The sequence below is a fragment of the Cloeon dipterum genome, chromosome 4, assembly GCF_949628265.1.
Source record: "Cloeon dipterum chromosome 4, ieCloDipt1.1, whole genome shotgun sequence".
In the NCBI taxonomy this organism is placed as follows: domain Eukaryota; kingdom Metazoa; phylum Arthropoda; class Insecta; order Ephemeroptera; family Baetidae; genus Cloeon; species Cloeon dipterum.
In genome coordinates, this window is record NC_088789.1 from 24,568,352 (window position 1) to 24,588,112 (window position 19,761).

At 37.0% G+C, this 19,761-nt stretch overlaps 1 protein-coding gene across 1 annotated transcript in view; it reads left to right on the forward strand.

Annotated features, from left to right (window-relative positions):
* LOC135941859 (KH domain-containing, RNA-binding, signal transduction-associated protein 2-like) overlaps window positions 1-19,761 on the forward strand; it is a 177,863-nt gene that overhangs the window by 126,826 nt on the left and 31,276 nt on the right. The window contains exon 8 of the mRNA XM_065487608.1: window positions 13,143-13,228. Within this exon, the coding sequence (XP_065343680.1) occupies window positions 13,143-13,228 (86 nt within the window). The remainder of the gene's footprint in view (window positions 1-13,142; window positions 13,229-19,761) is intronic.

The following is a 19,761-nucleotide window of genomic DNA, read 5'->3' on the forward strand; positions in this document are numbered from 1 at the left end:
CGGCGAAAACTAATTTAAATTAAAAATCTCTCTCTCTGTTGCATTAACGAATTTCTAACAATCATGAATAACAATACCCTAGACTAAAAATGAAAAAGGAGTGGGAGCTCGGCTCCGCAACCACTACATTTAGTCCGGGGGGAGTAAACTGGAAGTTTTTAAGAGACAATAACTAAACTCAATTAGTTAAATCTTAGGCCAAATTTCATTGAAACTTAAAAACGGTGTCTTAAAATCGAATAAAACAGATCTTTTTAACAGTTAACTTAATTATTTAACCATAAAATGCGGACAAAAATTTGTATTTACATCTTTTTCCCCTGAACCGATATTTCAAAACCGGAAATTAGCGATTTTTCATGGTTTTGCTTAATAAGTTTCGCCTTAATATGAAAGTTTATTTCCCTAAAAATCATAATTATTTCGCAATTTTAATCCCTGTTGTCGACCATTCTTAAAGTCGAGTTTCCGGACAAATCAGGGCAAAATAATCTACCCGAACTTATAACAATATGTCACTACATTAAAACCTATCTAAACAATAAAACTACCGAAAAGCCAGCATAATTACAAATGAGGACAAACAATAAGTACGGTCACATGAGTTAATTTCATTTAATTTTATAATTCAGTGTTGCGCGTGGCCAGATTTTTATAATTAAAAACAAATCGTAACGAAATAAAACAACTGTAATATATAAATAAAGGCTTTTTGTTGAAAATGTAAAATATGTCAAGAAAATATTAATATACGTTATATATCTTATTCTTAAATTCTTAATCATTAAACTTATTTTAAGTTCTGTATTTACAAACAGTAATTTTAAGATAAGTAAGAGAGTAGTGGTCATACTTTCAAAAATGAAAGTTTCCACCCTGCGAAATCTATTTTTTAATTATTGTAAAATATCATCAACAATTCGAATTTTGGCTTTAACTGGTTGGTTTGCAAGGCGAGAACCACCAGGCATAAATTCATTCAAGCTTTGTGTGACCATTATCATAATACAAAAAGCAAGAAGTGAAATGTGATCCAAATTACTTACAAAAAGTTCTGCATCGATTGCTCGTGAAAGGAATTAAGCGTCGAGAAAGAATGCAGAGGCGGCGACGGCGGTGGCGGCGGCGGAAAGGTATCACTTTTCCCGCTTTTCCCGCAGCTGAGGGGACGGAAAGAAAGTAAATGATGAAACGCGAGCTCATTTCTGGCCGGGCAGGAAAGCAGCTGGCCGGATTCTGTGCGGTGATGAACGAGTGTTTGCCTTTTACGAAAAATAGTGTTTACGTAGAAAAGTAAAAGTTGAATGAAGTTTGGTTAGGCAATTTGCCGGAGAGGAAAGTTGGGCAGGTTGCATAAGCAGCGAAGCGGCAGGGGCCCGCCGCCGGGTGCCAGCCGCATGCACTCGCTCGCTCGCTCTCTCGCACTCTCACACACGCGCGCGCCTCTGTTTAATTGAATTAGCCGACAACAATGGCCGTGAATCGGGTTTGAAAGGTGTGGCAGCAGTCGAACCTGCTTTTCCACCGCGATTGCTTCGGAAAATGCGGAAAACCGAGCAGGCTTTTATCGAGGCGGCAGAAAGAATGCATTCCACTCGACTCGCATCAGGCCACGGAAAGGAAAAAAATAGGAGGGAAAAAGTTTATTCGAGTGGCGATGTTTCGTGTGTGTGTACAAACTTGAGGTGGATTTAATGGGATTGTGAGATAAGACCGAGCAGGGAGACGCATCGCCTTTTTTCACTTTTATAGATTCGCTCGCCTCGCTTTCCTCGCCTCTCCTTATGCCATGATGGATTTGCAAAGTTGCGTGCCGCTATCAGGACACGGCCTCGCCGAGCAACAAAATAATGTTCACGACTGATCGATTCGCTCCGCTCCAAGCTCCGAGCCTCGCCTGCTGCTGCTGCTGCTGCTGCTGCTGTTTTGATTTAATAAAGAGCACCAATATTTGAGCGGAATGAATGTTACTCGGCTATTTGCGATGCCCCGGGCCGAGTTATTTCCTCTTCCGCCGTTTTTATTTACGAAACAATTAATATGGAATGTTCGCTTCCAGAAATTGCCATGTTGTGGATTCCCGAGGAAATCGAAGGAAATTGCTTTTCATATCGGGGAGATGAATTTTTCGAAAGGAAATATTCTTCGCGTTCACTCGTGCCTTACTGAGTTTGGGATGATAAATGATTCAGTTCATCGCAGATCTACAGATCGTTAGGTCAGCTTTAAACTCCACAAAATTTCCAGGAATATGAATAAATGAAATGGATAAATCTGTCCTGTTATGAAAGTGCCTTTGAAAAGCGTTTTACATAGCTCATTTCAAGCAAAATTAATGTATTAAAGAATCCACTCCAGTATCATTTCTGGATAATGTTGAACACGCGATATCTCATTCCCTGGAAGTCCAATTTCTAAATAAATAATACATTGGATTCCTCTCATCACACCCAATCAAATAATTATCCAATTTAAGGGAGGTAAATGGTCATTTCGGAACATTTTCTGAATTTTCGGGTGTTTTCGTAACTTTTAAACTAAAAATATCTAAAGAAAATCTGCAAATAAGCCCTTCTAATGTTAATTTAAGGCACGTGTAAAATTTTAGTGTTGAAATATGAATTTTCATCGTTTTTTACGAGAAATTTCAATTTAAAACTCGAAAACCCCGATTTTTCTACCATTTTATCAAAAACTTTCCTCAAAAAATTCAGCGGGGGCCAGCTTTGTGTGACGCGCAGACATGGCGTCCGGTGGAGTAAAAAACGGCCACGTGAAAATGCGTGAAAAGAACCAAGTTTTCGTCAATATTGTGACATAATTCGCATTACTTGTACTAATTATTGTGTCTTTTGGATCGTAAAAACAAACTCTTGACACTCGTACCGCAATCCAAAGAGAGCTTTTTATTTCCCACATTCAGACGCCATTTTGGATCTGCGCAGAGGGAACCAATTTTATCGCACATGTGGACCCCACTGAAAAAATTCTGGTTCAAATACTGTCAGAATTAAAATAAATAAACTGCGCATGCAAATATAGTCTCATTTTGACCTCCCTTAAATAGCTAAAGGGTTTAGAAGTAAATTCTTTCAATCCCCTGCATTTTAATCAACTCAATTTTTTGATACTGATTTATTTCAGCTTAAACATCTAGGCTGTCTGTTTTTATCTAGAGAAGGTTAAATCATCTCAGCTTGGAGATTTTTCTGTAGAAGGAAATAGTAAAATTTGTCTATAAATCGTTTCAAGGAATAGACATTGCTTAATGCGTCTATTTCCTCCGCGAGTATTCCTCATAAGGTTGGAGCAGGTGGCACAACTTGCGCTAAATTTTCTCTCCCTCTAGCGCCTTTTACGAGGTAGACTAAAAGAAAAAGCAGCTCTCGCACACCCACCCACCCACCGAACCCACCCATAGACACGCGGGAATCGAAATTCGCCGGCGCACCAATCTCGACTGGCATGCAGCCACTTTTATTTGCTCTCACCTGCTTTATTTCATATCATGCATGCCATGTGTTTGTTTTGGTGCACATCTGGCGCAGCCCTTTTCCGTCTGCCTGTCATCACCATTCTGCCCCAGTGCATTACCATAAACCTGTTTCCCGGCGGCCTGTGCGCCAGCCAGTGTTTGCTGCGACCGTTGCTCATTTATTGACTTCGATGCCAAAATATATTCACAGCTGCTGATCGATTATTTGGATTATTCCATATTTTTCACATTATGCTTCTGAAAGGAAAACGAGCTATCGCATCAGTCAGAAATACTAATCTGGTTCCGAAGATCTATATGCTCAGCATCTAATTTAATTTTAAGAAACTTTTACAGTAATATAACATTTTTACACAACTAACTATCAATACATTAATTAATATTAATTTTATTTTTGTCTTTGTTAAAATGTTATATTCATCATTTTTATTAACTTCAATCTTATCTGTCCTTTTCCAAATATTATAGTGTTTACATTTAAAATATATTTTACGATAAACTCGGCTTAACTGTTTATAATTTGTATATAATAAATATTTCCGTGGGACCTTTGTTTGATAGACATCATGATAAAGTCATTCTGAATCCGTGCGCTTCAATGTTCTCAATTATTTTATGATATTAAGAGGTCTGATTGACAACAATCTGAAAACTTATGTCCAAAATCAGAAATATTTAAACACGATTAATTTGTTACAGCTCCAATTGTTATTATTTCTACAGAAGCAGACGTTAAGAGCCAAACAACGCCAGCAGATTGTAATTCCACTTTTGTGATTTGAGAAAAAAGATTTTACTTATTTTGAAAAATATAACACAAACTGAGCCTTTCTCACGGCGGATATGTGTAATGAATTAAATTTTGTTTTATTTTGTGTTTAGACGAATTATTGGCTATGTCACAACAACAAAAATTGCGTGAAATAATATAGGCTTTTTGGATATTTTGTCAATTAAAAAAGCGCCACAAAAATGGGAACAACAATAAATTCATTGTACAGCTTGATTTGTCAACATTTTGCGTCTTACAATCAGCTGTTTTAAAGTGGATGATCTTTACTAAATGGTGAAAAATCATTCATATCTCTACGAAAATTGAGAAAAGTCAAACATTCTTCAGGTTTCTGGTTTATATTCCGATAAATGCGACAAATTTCGCATTTTAATCTAGCGGTGAGCTGTGTCTCCTTAACAATCAAGATTTTTTGGCCAGTAGGTAAATTTATCATTATAATTTAATTCGCATACGGTTGGATAGTTTGCGATAAAAGGTATCAAAATCGAGCGATAAATTATTGAAGAACCGTGTTTCCAGAATTCCAAATGTTTCTTTGTCATCATTTTTATTGAAGTTCTGAATTGTTGCTAAATTCTTCAAATAACAAGTTTAATGGACCAATTATTTTAAGAGATTAAAAATGCAAAATTACTGTTCATTATTACTCTTCTAAGATTCACCTTAATTCAAATTTGTTATTTGAAGCAGTGAAACTAGTACATTTTTTATTAAAAAAAATCAAGCGGAAAATATTTCGTTCTCTTTTTACTGCTTTAAAAGGATTCTGAAAGGTTTTGCTTTTAACTTGTTTTTTCCTCCAGTTGCTTTGAAGAAGTCAATTTAAGTTCAACTCGAGCGATCTCAGGATCATTAAACTCACTGTAAAATTAAAAAGCCATAAATTTTTTGTCAGAGCCAAGTTAAAAAAAGCGAAACTAGCGCATTGAAAAGGGGAAAGCGGCGGCAGTGACTAATTGCCGTCGACGCGGCGGCGGCGGGCTCATTTCGTGTGCACAAACCGCCTAATTACCGTCACACGTCATTCACTTTGCCAACAGTTCGAGCTCAATGGCCGCGCTGAAACAGATGGGGTCAGCGCAAACAAACAAAATAAATAGTATCAAAAGGAGATAGGAGTGAGGACGGAAAAAGAAACGAGAAAAGCGGAGCGGCGCGCGTTTAATTGTTGATGGAAACGGGTGCTGAGCAGACGGATGTGTATTTTCCGAGCTGCAAACGCGTGGGCAAGAATTTCCAATAGTAAAAGAGGGCGAGGAATGCGCCGAGCTCAATATGGGACGCGCGCACTGAATTATGGGACTGCAGCAGCAGCAGCAGCTACGTCGCGCGCGCGTTTAATTCCGCTCGCACCGTTTCATTCCTGCGAGGTGCACTTGCACACACACACTCTCGCATAAAGAACGAACGCCTGCGAGTTATTTGCAAAACTGGAACGGCAGCGGCCTTTGGCAGAAAGAGCGAGCGAGAGACACGACAATTAAGCAGCCGCCGTTGCCGCTGATTTCTTCCTTTTTATTAAATCAAGCAAGATGAACGCCCTCTCTGCTCTTGACAACTTTTTCGCTCCTTTTATTGGATCGCTCTCCAAAGTTTGGCAAGCGGCTCTTCTTCTTCTCTGCGTTTCGGGCAAACAAAGACGCGCCTTTTAGCCCCCGAACAGTTTGATTCAACCCTGTTGATCATTTTTTTTTTTAATATTTTAACTTCCCGGAGAAAGATGAAAGAAACGTGATATTTCCCTTTTGCACCGGTGCACATAAAAATTTATTTCGAAAATTTGCTTTGAGGGCTTAGTAAGCAAAGGGAGCACTCCAGGGAAATAACTTTAATTTACGGTTGGATAATTTTTTATTTTACAAATATTTAATTAACTTTTATACGAAAGACCGGTCAAAGTTAATCCCACGAATTTCTGTAGTCAAAAGAGCTTTGATTACAAAAAAAATACGGCATACGGACACAATCAATAAGTCAAATTCAATTCAGGCCATAAGGAAATTAAAAATAAGTGAAAATTGTTTAATAATTGATTAGTATTTACCAGCGGGGGCCAGATGTGCGATAAAATTGGTTCCCACTGCGCAGATCCAAAATGTGGGAAGCAAAAAGCTCTCTTTGGATTGCCGTACGATTGTCAAGAGTCTGTTTTTACGATCCAAAAGACACAATTAGTACAAGTAATGCAAATTATGTCACAATATTGACGAAAACTTGCTTCTTTTCACGTGACCTTTCTTTACTCCACCGGACGCCATATCTGCGCGTCGCACGAACCTGGCCCCCGCTGGTATTTACATGGAATATTAAAAATGATTTTTTTTTATTTAGGAGAGCAAAAGTATCTGAAAATGGAAGAGTCAATCAATTAAAATTTATTATTATACTGTTGAAATTTAAATTAACTTTAAACATCGTGTGAAATACTTGTTTACAGATTGCTACATGATTCGGATATCGGGCGTCATCCTTTATTTTATACGAGAATTTTGTAATCCTTAACCAAACTCCAAAACTGTTGATAAATTCGCATTTTAAAATATTGCAAAATGCAATAAAATTTCTACAAAACTAAAAAAACATTTCAAACATTTAAAAACATGAAAGAAATAAAGTGTAAAAATATGACACAGGTTAAAAACTGTTTAATTATTAATAGCAGATGGTATGAGACCATTATTTAAAATAATATTCTATGAAGTAGGGTGATTTTTCGTTTATCAAGGCTTAAAAACAGAAATATAAATTCCAAATTTACCAATAAATTATTATTCCTAACTGTTTTAGTTTGCAATAAGCTAATTTCCGAAGAAAAATACTGCCCTGTTCAGATATAGATTAAAAGTGGCCAATTTCCCCTCTTCAGACAGGGATGATTGATTAGCTCAGGTCATCATCACCGGGGACGAGTTCAAACGTTCCAACTTCACAGCGTTGTTTCCGGCCAATGAATTTTGCAACGCATGCATCAGAATTCACGGCAAGTGCAGCCTCGTGTGTATGTTTGTGTATCGACGCGGCGGCTCGTGTTTCAAGTGTACACGACCGAGTACTTGCTCCGGCAATAAATACAAACGCGAAATTAATTGCGTGGCGGGCAACGATCGAGATTTAGCGTCGGCTGCGGCGAGCTATCAATTTCCATTAGCGAGGACAAACACACACACACACAAACACACACGCCCCGACCGAGAGCAGCGGGATAAATTGTCAGCAGGCCAAGCCAATTTCGCTGCAGCCTAGGCTTTTTGTCCGTCCTCCGCCGGCGGTGCCGCCGCACAAAAGGAATCGCCAAACAGCCAATTCAATTAGACTTTTATTATTCAAAAAGGGTCCCCGGCTCAGCGCCGCACGCGCAATTCATGCCTGCTTTCGCGATTAATTAGCCGGCACCGAGCAAGCAGATCACATCAATTAATTAACGACACCTCCCTCCTCGCCCGAAACGACTCCGTCTCCGCACCTGCGCCGATTTTAATTGCGTGACTCACTGCTCACTTCACGTAAAATCATCCGTGGTATTGATTCGACGGAGAGTGTTTTTAAATCGGAATGAATTCGGCCACTGGGACATTTTTATGGGTGCTGGGAGACGCGAAATTGGTCGTACTTTCGACAGTTAATGGAACATCATATTTAAGGGCTGCGCACAAATTGGAATTCGACGAGTGTGATCGTCCGTTACAGTGTTTAAAGCCGCCAGCAGATGGCTCCAGCGTCCATCAAAAATTTATTCAATTTAATTTCTGATTCAATCTGTATTATTGGCGTAAAAATCATTTTATCAGATGGAAATCAAAATATGATTACAGCTAATCGCAGTTGACACCTTTAATTTCTTTTTTTCAGTATTTTTGTTATTGTTTTACCGCGATTGGCTGAACCGATTTTGGTTTTCAGCACGTCAAATAAAATCAAATCGGAAGTCACAAGTGCAATTAATATCATAAATCTGTAAATTTACGGTGACGCTATCATTTAAAAGCTCTAAGCACTAAGAACATTCCCAAAAAATGAATTTGGCATAAGAATTTTATAAAAATTTACATATTTTTTGGATTTATTTTTTTACTTCTATCTTTAGAAATTTTATATTATGTGCATTTCCTGTTATTTCAGGATTTTTAAAGTTTTTGCTACGCAATAACGCCATTCCTATTGCACAATTAAAATTTACATTGCATAAAATGTTAGCACATTCATTTTATGGATGGCGTCTAATGCTTGAGGCAGAGTGAATCATTTTGAGTGCACTTCTAAATGTATTTTCCCATTCGTTCTCATTTAAATTGCAGAAATCATCAAATGTAAAGCATTTATGGCCAAGAAGTGCTCATACATTTTGTATCATCATCTTGCATCGCATAAAAAATTCAGACGTAAAATGGAGAGAGAAAATACATTTACATATTCCCAAGAGTTTGAGAAATTAAAATTAATTTTCAAGATGGAACTTTACGCAATTAGGGTTATCAGGAAAATTTAAGTTTTCTAGGCCAAAAGTTGATCATTCAAATAATACATTTAGGATGGCAAATAATTTAATTAAATATAAATTAGCTTAAATTTGACATTTACCTGATTTAAAAACTAAAAAGGTTGGAAAGTGAAAGGTTGGCTATTTTTGCCATGACGATATGCATCTTTAGTTTTGATCATATTCAAATTTTAGCAATTCAATCGATAATTTCAGTAGTTCGATTTCTTTGCAACTCTCGCTTGAAATACTTTGTGACACCAAATGAGCACAATTTTAACACATTTGTGCCACTTCTGCCAAAAAAACATACGTTTAAAACTGCATTTTAAAGCAAGAGACTGTCTTGGTACGTGCGAAATTCTTTTACCAAAAATAATTTTTACCAAACCTATGGTTCCTTTATAAAAAGTCAATAAAAATCGAACAATCACTTTGCATAGTCGTTTAAAATTTTTTATACTTCTCATTCTTCAAAAACTATCAATAAATCAATTTTTTTAGTTGTTTGATGGTTCTTTAATTTTAGATTTTGTTAGATATACATATAATGTTTAGGGGGCGGTACTTATAGATTCTAGTTTTTTATTCTATTTTTCACATTTTCTCTAACAAAAATCTGCACTTTGAGCTCGTTTGTCAAACAAGTACTGGCGCAGCTTTATTTCTGAAAAGGATTTTCTGTTTTGCTCTCCCGGAAAGCAAACATGGCTTGCTATAGCGTAAACGAGCGCAATTCAATAGGAAAAGTGACCCATTCAAATAGAACCAAGCAGACTTTGATGACGTGGAAATTAATCAGCTCTGATGGGACGAGCGCGCAGGTGGAGTTGGACGAAAAACAACACACACGCTCATGAATTTTGCACGCAACGAGCTTAATTGGCGAAAGCTCTCATTTCGCATTCCCTTTCACGCGCAATTTTATCGCACTGCACCTGCCATTAAGGCGAATTAAGCGCCCACCCGGCCAACCACCCGGCCGACCGTCCGCCATTGACAGAAGAGGCAAAAAGCGAGACGCCGCGTTTTGCCTCTGCGCTGCTTTTTGCCCCGGCGCGATGGGGACGAATTCCGAATTTGTCGACTCCCTCGAGTGGCCGCGCGCGCACACTTTTTGCCCGTCGCGCAGACAGGGAATTGGTAAACACACAGTAAGGGATGCCTTCATTATGTCCTAAATAAACCAAATGCATTCTTTCTTAATTTTAAGCTTCAATCAAAATGAAACTATCAAAATTAATTTTAATTTGCTAACAACAGCCATATTAACATAATAATTTTTGAGGCTGAATTTTCATTTTGATAATGGCATTTTTGCAAAAAAAAAATGAGAACAAATATAATGAAAAATCCTTCAGTATCTTTATTTTTAAATATTTTTATGTTTTAATAAGGGCATTACAGTTTCAAAAATAGTTTTTGTGGAATAAAATATGTTCTTTTAAGTAGTCAGTTAAATAAATGAAAATAACCTTATCAAAAATTGTTCTAAAATAACTTACGAAAAGTAACCACTATAATAAATTATTTTTTGTTTCTAATTTCTGTTCAAGATTTGTTTGGATAGATCAAGAAGATAACATGACACTCTAATAATAAAATTGAAACTGAAAAATTTTGGGGGAAATGTTTCATTTGATGACATGAAGGGAAATATTAGAGTTTAAATAGGAATATTTAAGCGAGCTTCTCGCTACTTGCTGCTTTGCACCTTTCCAGCATGCGTGATTCGGCTTCACGGGACGAATGTCTAGCGTTTCAATGCAGTCCTCGGTGCGGAGGCAAGTGGCCCTTCAGTGGGCTAGGTCCCTGAAATATGCGGCCTGGTGCGCCCATGTTATCCGTTCGCGGTGTTATTGGCACCCGGGTTTCGGCATTCGTGCAAGTGCAGTGCGCGCCCTTCCCGCTCCAAGGACAGGGATAAAAAGAGCAAAAAAATTACTTTCTATGATCTAAATTATTTCTAATGCATAAAAGACAAACGTTTCGATCTAGATATTTCTGTAAATTTTAGTCAATGTTAATTTTGTATCGAAGAATGTATTGACATGCATCATTAGCTCAATTGTAAAAAAGTTGTATCACATTATTCCAAGTTGCTAAGTATGAAAAATGTTTCCCAATAACTGAATCTATTTTGTAATAAGATAAATTCATGTGCTGTACACCGTTGGTGTCTATAATAAATTATAAAGCAGTCAATTTATAAATTATTTTATTTGTATTAGGCGTGCTTCCATGGTTAGCTTGTGAAAAATTATATCCTCTTGAACTCTGCTGTTTTATTTCACAAGGTCTTGATGGATTTAAACTTAAGCACACCCTTTTGCCTTTTGCCTCTTTTAGAACAATTATGGTTCCCCATAGGAAGCAGAATTACTATTTCGGCTGCCCCTCGGCGTCTCCAGGGGAAGTGGATTTTGCAGGGAAAGAGAATTGGAAAGTAGCAATTCCCTGATTAGCGCTGCCGTATATAATAATTGCGAAATAGAGCGAAAAAAGTAGAGATGCGTGTTGATGGAAGTTTCTCTTGCCAAGATATCACTCACTCTCTCACTCGTTGCTCTGCCTTCTTATTCATAATTCAAAGGCCAACTTTGCTGTGAGTGAGATATACGAGTGTGTGTGTATGTGTGTTTGTACTGGTGCGCCCGCGGAGCTGCTTTTAATGCAAGATCAGTTTTAATTTATACCGTACATACAGCTCAGCAGCCAGTGCTGGTGCTCATCAGAAGCGGCGGCTTTCGCGCCAAAGTGCTTTCAAAGTGCACTAAAGCCGGAATTTACACGCGCTGCAAATCATAGCAACTAGACTAATTGCTGCTCGTCGGCGCTAGAGCAGAGATGACGGCACCACACTCAAATTAGAGTGTGTGAAATTCAACCAGCAATATGCGTAGAATTAGTGTCAGATGTTGCTACTTTGAAATTGCGTCTATAAACCAGTACTGAAGAGAAGAGGAACTTTTTACTTCCAAAGTTTCGATAAACACCAACTTAAAGGCAAACAATGAATTTTTGGCTTGATCAAGTTTTTCACAGATCATAGTTTTTCGATAGGCAGAAATGAAATCAGAACGAAGTAACAGTTAAATTTCAGATTGTCAAATATTAAATGGCAATTATCAATGTTTTTGTGTGCTTGATTTCAATTCCTCTCATCGCAATCTATCCAAATTGTGTAGGAATTATGTAAATTCCATTTTGCTGGTGGAAGAAATCATGATTTTCAATAGGGGAACAGTTCTCGCAACTGCAAACCATGCAGCTGATTGTCTCAGAAATTTAAACGGCAAGCTGGGAGCGTTTTAGCTCTTTCCTAATTTTTACAGCGAGTTTCAGGTAAAGATAAAATGACTTTTCTCAATTTTTCTGCACCAGCTTTTTCTATAAAGTGCAGTAAATTGTTGATTTATCTGTGATCCCCAGAATTATATATTTTCAAATGGCGTTTATCAATTAATTAAAAATAGTTTATTCATGATTAAAACCATAAAACCTATTGATGTGAGAATTACGAAAATCCAATTTTAGTTTAAACCTTTTATGCAGTGTGTGTCATGAAAACCACATTTTTTGTTTGGTCGTGTATTTATTGAACTTTTGTAGGTTTTGTAAACAGAGAAAAGCAATGGATAAATCCCGTTTGTTCAGTAATGTTTAATTTTTGTCTTAAAGTTATGTTTAATGATGAACATCTGCCCATAATTTTTTCTCTCGGTTGTTCATTCGAAGAGAGCTTAGAAAAAAATTGGACCAAAAGAAAACCCTACTGTGGGAATCAATATTTTTCTTTAAAATGTTTGAAATCGGGTCAATTTTTCGAAATTTGACCTTTAAGCTCTATGAAAAACTGAAAACCACGTAAAAGCGTTGCAGGGAAAAATTATTTATTTCTAGTTTCTCGATATATTCTTCTAGGTTTGTCGTCTTATTATTGAACAACATATCGGCAGAAGTTATTAACCGCTACATCGCTACAACGCAACCTCTAATAATTCGCCTTACAATCTTCGCACTTCTCTGTTTAAAAATTTGATCAAATTGAATTCTCTTCTGTCTTACGTTTAATTAATAATTATATGCAGTCATCCAAATCAGTCTATTTAATGTATTTATTTTGCAATAATCGAGGGCGCGACACTCACATATGCATACATTAAATTTATAATAAACTTTAACGTGATTAATTAATTAGTTGACTTTCTTCAAAATATTTTAATAAATTTAAAACCTTAAAAAAAGTGTTTATTGTTATTAATTTTTAATATGTATATTATTTTTTACTATTACCAATTTTAAATATTCAGATTTTTCCCTGATTTCACGCATAACATATATTTGCTGATGCTGATTTTCATGTTCAACAGGTACGGCCTTTTGGAAGACTACACAAACGGCGCTGGGCTGAGTGAAGACGTCGAGGATATGTCTCAAGATTCGGTAAACGGCGCCGGTGAGTGCATACCAACCTTTTCCTATGGCTACTGGGCCTTTCTCTCCAGACTCCAGACCCGATAATTGAGATTCTCGGCACAAACGCGCGCCCGTCCCGACTCGATCCGCGTACTGCTCTCTGATGGCAACTCGATTTCAGGGCGAAAGCCTCCTCCGGGGCTGGGGGGTCATTAAAATTTAACACACCCTCCTTTCAATACAAGAAGGCTCTTTTGGCAAATGAACTTCGATTTTTATCCTGCGCCGCCGATAAATTTCACCTGCTGCGACCCACGTTTACGGCCGTATTACCTGCACTTTAGTCCGCCGACTTTCACGCCGCCGAATTTTATGTGCCCCCAGAATATCATGAAATCGCCGTAAAACTCCTGGCAGCCACTTTGCATCGGCAGTTGCACGAAATTCTTCCAACCGAATTTGTGTTGCCTCTGCAGAGTGTACTTTATTTTAATTAAACTCGAGCTAAGCGCATTATTTGCTCAGCCTTTTTTGCCATCGGAACTTCACCAAGCAACGCCCAAGAAGTTTCACTTGCAATTTAAAGAGGTGTCTTCTTCGCAGTTTGGTGTTTCTGCCAATCAAGTTTTAAATTGACTGCTTTGGGAGGAGAGAAAGTTAAGGGATTGGAATGTAAAAACTAAGTGTCCAGAAAGACATCAAATTATATTTATTATTTTTTTTCATAACCCTACATATCACTCAATTTTTTGTACACAGTATGTATGATTTGTTATATATTTATTAAATGAATATTTCAATTATATAAAAAAGCAAACATTCTTCATCACGATGACAATGATTGCTAAATGATGTGGAGATATCTTTAAAAAATTTGTGGATGAAAATATTTAAATTAAATATGTATAATTACAATGTTGTACCATAAAAACAAATTAAGTCAACAATATTTTATAGGAAGTTGCACTTTAAAAAACTTAAAAATAAAAAATTAAAATACTAAATACTAAAAAAATAAAAATAATATATATTTAAATGGTTTTATATTTCAGGCACAGCAAACCTAAATAATTATATAGAATGTATAAATACTTTTTTTTAAATTATTTTGTACTAAAGCAACAAAACTATTTTTTGAAACAGATATCAACCGATATAAACAAAGGAACACTTAATTTGCTGCTTATTGTCAGTTATGAAATTTAAAAGCAACAAAAATTGCTCTACTTTGAAAGTTAAATAACAGGGATAGTGAGAGGTGAGGTTGACAGAATTTAACCACTTAGTCTTTTATATTTTATTTTGCTCAGAAATGAACAAAAACAGGATGTTTTCAAAGATTGACGATTCAGAATTCTCTGCAGCTAATACTGTGTGGATTGTGGATAATTCGTTTTGGAGATGAAGTACTGCTGAACCTAGGCTTGCTGAACCTAGGAATTTATTTTATTCATCTCAGAATTACACCGGTAGCTGACCATCCTTCAACACAGTTGACCTGCCTTTCGTCACAGTTGAGTGAAAGTATTTGATATTTTATATACATAGATTGAAAAGTGGAAGCCATGGCAGGCGTGTCGTGTGAACACATGTCTCTCTGTAAAAAAGGAAGATTTCTAATTGGTCAATCATTGAAGGCGCTGAAACATTTGGGACATTATTAAAGCTGGTTTTGAATGAATTCTTTAGTGCAAGAGAGATAAATTTTAGTGCGTGGTAGGACCATATGAAAATAAACTAGCTGGTTTCACGAAATTAGACCTTTTTGTTTCATGTTTAAAATAATTTTTCCCTGCTCTCAACAACTTTTTACTGGCACTTATAAAAAGATCAAATTGTTGAGCACAAAAGAAGGGGAAAAGTTAATCCAAGTAGATCCTCTGGGGAAGGGGGATTTACTACAAGTTTTTCCAATGAATTGCATGGTAAGATAAGCGTGTAAAACAACAAGTTTCCTTCTCCCTCGCTCGGCCAATTTCTCCGTAGCACCATAATTACCGCAAGTAGCGGCGTGCATAACCATAATTCCTCGCTCATTGCGCTCGTAAACTGCACTTTTCGCGTTAAACTGCCGGCGGAGCAGGGCGAGGGGGCGTTTCCACTCCCCTTTGTGCCTCTCTTTTATTATATTGTATTCGCGGGAGCATGAGGCGTTCGCGTGCCGACTCGCCATTAAGCCGCACACATCTCGGCTAATTTGCCAGTGCACTTTTTGCACAAGAAATTAAGCCTGCGCCGGCGCTCATAAATTAAAAAGCGCGAGGCTAACGAGCCTCTTGCGCCCCCGTAGCTCATTTGCCTCCTCTCCTCCGCCCACCGGACTAATTGGACTTGTTGGTCGCGACGAAAATCATCAGTCCGCTGTCAGTCAGCAGAAAGGGTTGGGAATTTTGACGTGCCTTCCGCCATGACGCGTTTCTTTGGATTCTCTCCAGCCTAAAAAATATTTTCCTGAGCATCGACGATTTTAAAGTTTAAAATGGTTGATTTTTAAAGACATAACAGCTTGACTTTCCCACTGTTGAGTTCAATTAAAAAGGAATGATACTGCAAAAGCCTGGAAAATGCTTGTTGCCAAAGCATAAACTTTACTCGTTCATTAGGATTATTTAGAGCCTAAATTGACCTAAGAAGCACCGTAATTTTTTGAGAAAATTGGCTGGAAAGTTACCTGCTTTTCAAATGGTAGTGGCTGTCTCCTTACTTGAAATCCGATTTAATTTTAAAACCAAGAGATTCCCCAATAAGTGGCATACACCGTTGGACAGTTCTCGACGAGAGGAATCGAAATATGCCAAGAAAACATGTTCAAGCACTGGAAATTTTGGAGAAAATTGGCAAAATTTGAATTTTTACTGTAGGAAGGCCCTTTTTATTATTGCAAATTGTTGAAAATTGTTGTTCATCGATCAATTGCTTATGGCATGCATGCAACAATTCAAATAATTTTCAATTGTTGCCATTTATCATATTTCACTGACTTTAAATTGGTAAATTTTGCGATTTATTATCTATACGGAAAATCAAATAACAAAGAGTTCTGTAAATTACGTTTTAAATACGACTCAATTTACCCCTTTTCCTGATAAATCAAACAAAATTTTACTGAAAACCAATTTAATTAAGTACCGAATTAAGTACAAAATTCTTTATTGCCCTCTGAAGTTTGTCAATATTTCCTCACTAGAAAAAACATAGACACTTAAAATAAATGTTTTATGGTCCGCCTGATTTTTGTCCCAGCAACAAAGTTAGGCTTTTATAAACTCATTGGATATTTTTTTATTTTAGACCGTTTTAAAGTTGATAAAATCGTCGAAAATTTGGGATACAACTGAAAAAGCCATCCTGGCAAAAAAATAATAATTCACCATCAAAGGAACTATTTTTAAATCTTCCTTCTTTAAAATTGCAAGATCAAAGTCAAAAATTTCCAACCATTCAAGAGATTTACACCGATTAACTTTGTTTTTGTTTTCTTAGAACTTAAAATAAGAGTGTGCGTTTTTTTTAAAGTAACCAACTTAATGTTCCGGTCTTTGAAGCCGAAAAATGTCTTTACCCCCGTCCCAGTCATGGAGAAACAAAGGAAGCAGGCGGAGGATTGGCATCTGCGCGAATATCGTTTTATTGATGTGCGTGCGCGAGCTCCGTCTTTTCTGCATCCGCCAAATTGCCGAGAGTGGAAATATGGCTTGATTGATTGATGCGAGTGCGCGCTCGATTGTCTTCTTTCCGCCCAATATCCAAGCAATATCGGATCCCGAACGCTGAAAAATAAAATTCGCGGGAGTGATTGCTCGGCGGTGGTGGCGGCGGCGGCGGCGGCGTTATTGCATAACCGTCAGCCGGATTGCGGCGAGACAAGTAATTAAAATTTAGGTTTGCCCGCGATCAATTCCGCCGCCAGCCGCGCTGCACGCGACCCTGCCCCAACTCCGCATCCGGATATATACGTACGGCGCCGGGCGTTAAGCTTTTATCCAATACGCACGCCGAGTTCATTACTCGCGGCGCTTTTTACTTGCTTACAAGACTCCTGGGAAATTTGGCCGCTCGCCCTCTCTCTCGCATCCCCATACTTTTCATTCTTCCACATGTGTGGGCTTCTCCAGGAATACATTCCGCCCGATAATTGACGTTTCTTGTACCTTTTCTTAATTACATCGGTATTCGGTAGTTGACACTTTAGAAACCGATCGAGAAAATAGGAACGCACTGATGGAAATGCCAATAAATTATGTAATGGATAGTAGTTTTCAGATTATTTGTTATATATTTTCCTATTTTCGAACAAAATATTTTATATTCTACTTCGACTCCATCAAGTAAGTGCCGCTGTGGTATAAAAATTCTTTTAAAAATTAATTAAAATTCAATAAAATTATTTTTCATTCATGGTTATCGCCAATCCTCAAAGAAATATATTTTAAAATAAAACATTTAATTACTTTTAATTCAAAACATAATGCAAGTTAAAAAATAAAATCAAATTACGTTAAAAAAACTAGAAACACTAATTTAAAATCAAAAATTTTTAAAACTAATAAATAGAAATAATATTAATAGTAAGAAAAATAAAATTAATTTATTACTTAAAATAATACATATCTTTATTTAATAAAATTTATTTACACAAATTGTAAGTGTTTGAACCCGCCAATAGATGATGCCACCATGTTTGTTACAACTTTAAAATCACCGTGATTTCAGACTCTATACTGCTGCTGAGCATTCAGCCCTTAAAATTATATATTTTAAATGCTCAAAAGAAAAATCAGTTGAGCTAACCGCAGTAGATATTTGAGAAACTATTATTTTAAAATTAACAATCTTTGCTGGCGTCTCTGTCGCGATTAATTAATCGTTTATTCCTCTACCAATGTCATTTTAATATACAAAAGAGTGAATCAGGGATCAAGTCACTGATTGTGAATCATTGGCAATAAAAAAAACCATCGTATGCTAAAACACCTCACAAACACGTTAAAACTTCCACCACAAATAATCTTTGAGTTCTGATGGGGAAATATTCATATTGCCGGTCTTGAAGGGGCTAGACTGATTTTTTTTATTGAAGCTCATCAAAAGAAATCATTTTAAGAAAAGAATGCAAGCAGTAGTAGGAATGAGGCTTCAATCACAATGGAAATTAGTTAAAATCGAAAGCAATCGCTGGTGCCATCTATTCGTGGCTTCAAACTCCAAGGGGCTTTCGCAACCGACGAAAACAATATAAAAATAAAAGTAACACCGTATTTGAATACTTAAAAGTATATATAATTTTTCTAAGATTATAAAACTGGAACAGTTCGAAGTGATTTTGGAAACTTGCCAAAAGTAAAAATATTTTTGCAGTTTAATTTAGTTTTTTCGTGCACCTATCCAGAAAAAATTACATTTTGTCTACATAAAATGTTTTTAGTAAATCATTTCAGTAAGAAACTTTTAGTACTTTCTCATCCTATGCGAGTTTTACTCAAATTAAAAGCGATTTCAATTTTTCATCCAAGCCGTAAAGCAAATCACACGGTGCTCTGCTCTTGCAGATTACCCTTCCAGCCGCTCAGACGACTTTGCAACAGAGATGCAGAACAAACGCAATTTTTCACGCGTCAAGCCGCGCGCGAAATTTTCCGCCATGATATATTTCGCCATCTGCAAATAATGCCGCACTAACGCTTTTATACCGCACAATATACGCACGCGGCAGCGAAAAACAAGCAGGGATAAACGAAAAACACCTCCGGGCCACGCACTCTCCCTAATTATTTGCTTAAATCCCGGAGAATGGGCTAGTAGCCTAATTAAAAGTTGCGTATAGCGAGCGAAAGGCAGCCCTAAACCAGTGGCGTGCCGGATATTCATCAGGTTGAAAGATTAATTCTATTTATATTTTTAATTTATACTAATTTTGTCCTAAAATGTGTTCCAACTTTTACTTCAGCGCATTTTAAACAAGTATGATTTAATCTTTATTTGAAATTAAGATAAAACATAAAAATGGCTTCTAATATAGCTCAAGATCATTTTAATTTATGGACATTCTTAAAATTGCGTGATTCGTGCTCATCTGGTGTTTTAAGAGTAAATATTACGTGCAGAAATAATATACCGTAAAAAATCGAAATTCATGATCGATAATAATAAAAAAATAACGTTAACTCCACTCTCATAAGTTCGTTTACAAATCAAATAAGTGCATTTAATTTTATTTTAAGACAATTTTCCCTTAATTGAGAGTTTGATACGCCACTGCTTCACGCGGTGACCGCATAGTCCAGAATAAAGCAAAATGAGTTGATCCGCGTTTGCGACGTAATTACGGTGCTTGAGACTGCCGGCGTAAATTTAATTTAGCGCTAATTTGTCGACGATCCGGCCTTTAGACGTGAATGGGCGCGCTCACGAGCCGGCCCATTAGGCACGCGGGCCTCCTCCGCTCTCGCCACACACACACACACACGCGAGGCATAAATCTCGAGGGCTCCAGAGAGCCAGCAGCCCGTCCCGCCACAGGCATTTCTCAACCCATTTTGATTTATGGGCCGATCAAAATTTTATACCACAATA